Source organism: Electrona antarctica (genome assembly GCF_951216825.1).
Source record: "Electrona antarctica genome assembly, chromosome: 6".
Classification (NCBI taxonomy): Eukaryota; Metazoa; Chordata; class Actinopteri; order Myctophiformes; family Myctophidae; genus Electrona; species Electrona antarctica.
The window spans coordinates 8652782-8657781 of NC_136811.1; the positions used below are offsets into that span (position 1 = coordinate 8652782).

Genomic DNA, 5000 nt, shown 5'->3' on the forward strand with positions numbered 1-5000 from the left:
CATTAGCGAGTATTAGAGATCCCGATACTGTATCATCATCGGTACCTGATCGGCCCTTATTTGTCATACCGGGTCATATTGGGGGGGGGGGGGGTCATAAAAAACTTCGTCTCTGATTCCAGGTCACTAAAATGTGACTAAAACTAAGTGAAAACTATTCAAGAGACTATGACTAAAACTAAAATAGAAATGTGCTGCCAAAAACAACACCGACGTACTGCACTTTATTTGTTATTTTTTTGGGGCTGGATCTAGTTGGTCACCAAACCCTTTTCCGTGTGTGTTGCTGATTTTTTTTTTTTTTAAACTGGGATTTCCAAGAGAAGCTTCTGTAATCATGGTCACAGCTTTGGCTGTCAACACCCTCAATCCGTTCTCACACTAAACACTAATTGTGCTAAATAACACAAATTAGGGCCCTGTCTTGCCGCCTCACCCCTTAAGCCTAAACTTTTCGGGGCGGTTTTACTATTTTGAAAAAAACACTGACAGATTGTGAGCTTGTAGATTTGAACTATTTCAACCCATTCTGGGCGGGAACCCCTTTTGGTGTTTTAAACATTGTTATAATTTAGCTATTGAAAAATAGCAGATCTACAAGCTCATAGCGCGCCACCGAGTGGCGCGCTACGAGCTTGTAGGTCTGCTATTTTTGAAAAATCGTGAAAATATTTAATTCAGAAAACTGGAGGATTTAGAAGATTTTTTTTTAATTTTGAGGTCAGGCCTAAATGGGTTAAGATATTTTTCAAAATAGTGACAAATGACAAAGATTTAGACAGAATAAGGGGTAAGGCGTGATAGGGCCCAGAAATGTCATAAAGGTTGACCTCCCAGGGGTCCTTGATCCAACATCCCTGTGACTCTGGTGCCATCTGTACACTGACTTATGGGGGGTATATGTGGCCTAATGCATAGTAAACGGGGGGTCTTTGAAATGAAAAGAACCACTGAAGAACGTGTGTGTGTGTGTGTGTGTGTGTGTGTGTGTGTGTGTGTGTGTGTGTGTGTGTGTGTGTGTGTGTGTGTGTGTGTGTGTGTGTGTGTGTGTGTGTGTGTGTGTGTGTGTGTGTGTGTGTGTGTGTGTGTGTGTGTGTGTGTGTGTGTGTGTGTGTGTGTGCGCGCGTGTGTGCGTGCACGCCAATTTATTGTGTGTGGGTAGAGTAGGAACTTTTGTCCTTCCTTTGTCAATAATATGTGTAATAGTAATATGAGTAAAATGTGTTTTGTCCAACAGACTATGTTGTGCTGTCTGTCTGTCCATTTCTGACTGACTACAGTCTACATGTCTACTTGTCTGTCTCCTTATCTTTGCACATTTCCTTGTCTGTGTTTTTGTTTTTTTTATCCCACGATTTTGCAACCCATTTTTTCACCCAGTGTCAATTATCTAATGCAATCATACGCTTCCTCTGCCAACCTGGGGGTGGGGGGCAGCGGACTGACCTCATGCTTCCTTCTATGCATGAGGAGTCCAAGCTGCTTCTTTTCACCTGACAGTGGGGCTTGTCTGTCTGTCTGGGGTGCAGTACTTGGTTTAGACAGTTTTTGGTTTAGACTAGTCATTGGTTAGACCAGTCATTAGTCCTACAACTACAACCTGTCTCAAACCCTCACCCTAAACCTACCCTCCCACGGGGCAGCACACCTAAACCTAACCTTAACCCATGTCTAAACAATGACTAGTCTAAACTAAGTATGCACCCCGTCTGTCTGACGTATGTCTGTCTGTCTGTCTGTCTGTCTGTCTGTCTGTCTGTCTGTCTCCCTGTCTGTCTTGCTGTCGGAGGTGTGGTCCAGAGGCAGCTTCAATGAGAGGGTGTGGAAGGTTAGAGGTTACTGGTAGTTCTTAAGATGTTGAATATGTAAATTTTATACATGAATGACCCAAAAAAAAAGAAAACAAGCCATTCCACACTACTACATCAGCATCTAACCACGCAGCAACACAGCTGCCAAACATGGTCGTGATCCATCAACGTTAGTCGTCTGTAAACACGGAGATGAATGAGCAAAGTGTTTTGTTTTGACCGTGAACTAACTATTAACAGCTTGTTGTGGGTTCTGCACTGCGGCTCCTCCCCCTTCCTCTTGATTGACAGCTAACCCAGCCACACAAACAGCCTGCTTGGAGGTTCTGTGTGTAGACCGTCCTCCTCATGCCTGGTGTCCCCCCCCGCCCCGTCCCCCTCCCCTCCAAACACAACAAACAAAAGCACAAGGTTTTAACGATTCTGTCTCACTGTCTGTCCTCTGTCTGTCTGTCTGTCTGTCTGTCTGTCTGCAGCCCAGTAGACCAGGCTACCCCAGCCCTCGTTCCAGTGAAGGATTCTACCCCAGTCCACAACACCCTGGACACTACCAGGTACATGCACACACAAGCACGCACACACACACACACACACACACACACACGCCTAACAAGTTGGTTCCTTAACTTTCTTCTTGCGCCCGAATTCACACCAGCAGAAGAGGTATATATATTCCCGAGTTCGGAGAAAATGGCGGTGGAGGTTTCCGTTCGTTGTCGTGTTGCACGCCACCTTCCCCACTGTAGCATATAGGAGGCGGAGCCAGCAAGAGATTGTTTGGAAGCGACGTGCGAACGTGATTAGTGCAGCAGCAGCAGCCAATCAGAAGTGTGGACTATACATAACACCAATAGTGGTCCAATCCAGTGGTATAGAAATCTCTACCGCTACTGGTGTGAATTCTGCCTTACTTTCTTGCTTTCTAACCACTGTTTCTTGCTTTCGCCTATCTTTCTTTCTGTGTGTCTTTTTTCTTTTACTCTTTCTTTCTTTCTTTTACTTTTTCTTTTTCTTTTACTTTTTTTCTTTGTGTCTTAATTTCTTTCTTTTCTTTCTTTCTTTCTTTCTTTCTTTCTTTTACTTTTTCTTTTTCTTTTTATTTTACTTTTTTTCTTTTTGTCTTAATTTCTTTCTTTCTTTCTTTCTTTCTTTCTTTCTTTTACTCTTTCTTTCTTTCTTTTACTTTTTCTTTTTCTTTTACTTTTTTCTTTTTGTCTTAATTTCTTTCTTTTCTTTCTTTCTTTCTTTCTTTCTTTCTTTAACTTTTTCTTTAACTTTTTGCCTTTTTTTCTTAATTTCTTTCTTTCTTTCTCTCTTTCTTTCTTTCTTTTCTTTCTTTCTTTCTTTCTTTTATTGATTTCTCTTTCTTTCTTTTCTTTCTTTTTCTTTCTTTCTTTCTTTCTTTTCTTTCTTTCTTTTCTTTCTTTCTTTCTTTCTTTTCTTTCTTTTTCTTTCTTTCTTTCTCTCTTTCTTTCTTTCTTTCTCTCTTTCTTTCTTCCCTTTTCTTTTCTTTTCTTTTCTTCTTGTCCGTCGTTGTGTGTCCTTCCTCCGTCCGCCCCTCCTCCTCCTCCTCCTCAGATGGCGGGGGGGTACCCCGGCCCCCACACCCTGCCCTCTGTGCCCAGCGCCCTGTACCCTCCTCAGCCCGTCGTGCCGGACACTCACCACGCACACACACACCCACGGCCGCACCACGTGCACACACACTCTCATGCAGCACAGCACCTGCCTCTGCCCCACGGCCAGGACATGGCCCTGTGGGGCTCTGCCATGGAGGTAGGGCAGCGAACGCACGCACACACACACATACACACGCACACATACATACATACACACACACGCACACACATACATACACGCACGCGTGCACACACACACACACGCCGGTCTACAAGCTCACAACGACGCGTTGTGAGCTTGTAGATCGTCTATTTTCAGCATGCAAGTGTAAAATGACTTATACTGGATCTCTTGTCCACTAGTCCCTTCCTAACATTTTTGTCTAGTTTTATTTGTTGACGAAATTGTCACTATATTTAGTCTTAGTTTTAGTCATCATAGCTTAGTTTTCATTCCGTTTCCATTTAGTTTTCGTCGGTGAAAAAAGGTAGTTGACGAAAAAACGTATAGTATTAGTATAGTATTAGTCGACGAAATCAACACTGACACACACGCCCACGCACATACACACACACACACACACACACACACACACACACACACACACACACACACACACACATTACACATCACAAATTAAACACACACGCTGTCTACATCTGCCTGTACCTATATCCATCCATACCTATGCATCTATCTTGTGACTATCTTCCACCTACCTATCCATCTATGCACCTCTAACAAGCTGTCTGCTTATATTATTACACTGCAGCAAATGAATAACACAGTAAGCTGTATGTTACTAACCACATCTTGACCGGATGAAACAGAGCCACTACTACTACTTTTGTGGATAAAAATAAAACAAAATATAAACCGGAGACTCAGTCTCTTAAATGCTTCGCTCAACCAGCCTGAGCTCCATTGCCTGAATCTCTAGCCACGACCATAAAAGATACAATCTTGGTGGGATTAAACAAACTGAAAAGTGTCAGGCTATCGCTCAACAAGAGACTGTGGACAATCTACCAGCTGTTTGTTGTTCAAACTACAGCAGAACGTTTAAAACGGTGCTTCTCAAACCTTTACATGTCAAGGAGGGCCCCTGGCCTCTTAACTCTGAGGCTATACAAACAGCATTTTGTATAGCCTCAGAGTTACATACAGGACTTGTAAGGGTCGTTTTAGAAACCCACCCCCCCCCCACGGACCTCAGTTTGCGAACCACTGGTTTAACTCAATGGTCGCCAAGGACTTATTTAACTTCTTTTTCATGATGTCCTGGAGCGCCAAGGACGTGTTTTTCGTGTTTTATAACATGGTAAAAAAAAAATATATATATATATATATATATATTTAAAAATATATAAAATAAAATAAAAGATATATGGTGGCGGTCTAGGACTTTTGGCGCCCCCTGGTGGCGGTGTTAAAAAAGAAAGCATTGCGGAACCAGTTCCAAACCCTTTGGGTGGTCCTTCGTACCGTGACATGCATGCTTTCTAAAGCAGTATGAATATATATATATAAATACACTTCGTTGTATGGCGAAAATAGACATGCGCTCGC

The 5000-nt window shown here is 42.7% G+C and overlaps 1 protein-coding gene across 8 annotated transcripts in view; it reads left to right on the forward strand.

The window, feature by feature from the left end:
* The window catches only part of LOC306924190 (focal adhesion kinase 1-like), a 108051-nt gene that overhangs the window by 68371 nt on the left and 34680 nt on the right, over positions 1–5000 (forward strand). For 6 of the 8 annotated variants that reach the window (XM_079502593.1, XM_079502598.1, XM_079502594.1 and 3 more), the window contains 2 exons: positions 2288–2365; positions 3390–3587. In XM_079502593.1, coding sequence (XP_079358719.1) covers positions 2288–2365; positions 3390–3587 — 276 coding nt within the window. The remainder of the gene's footprint in view (positions 1–2287; positions 2366–3389; positions 3588–5000) is intronic. The other 2 variants (XM_079502595.1, XM_079502600.1) reach the window with 1 other exon arrangement.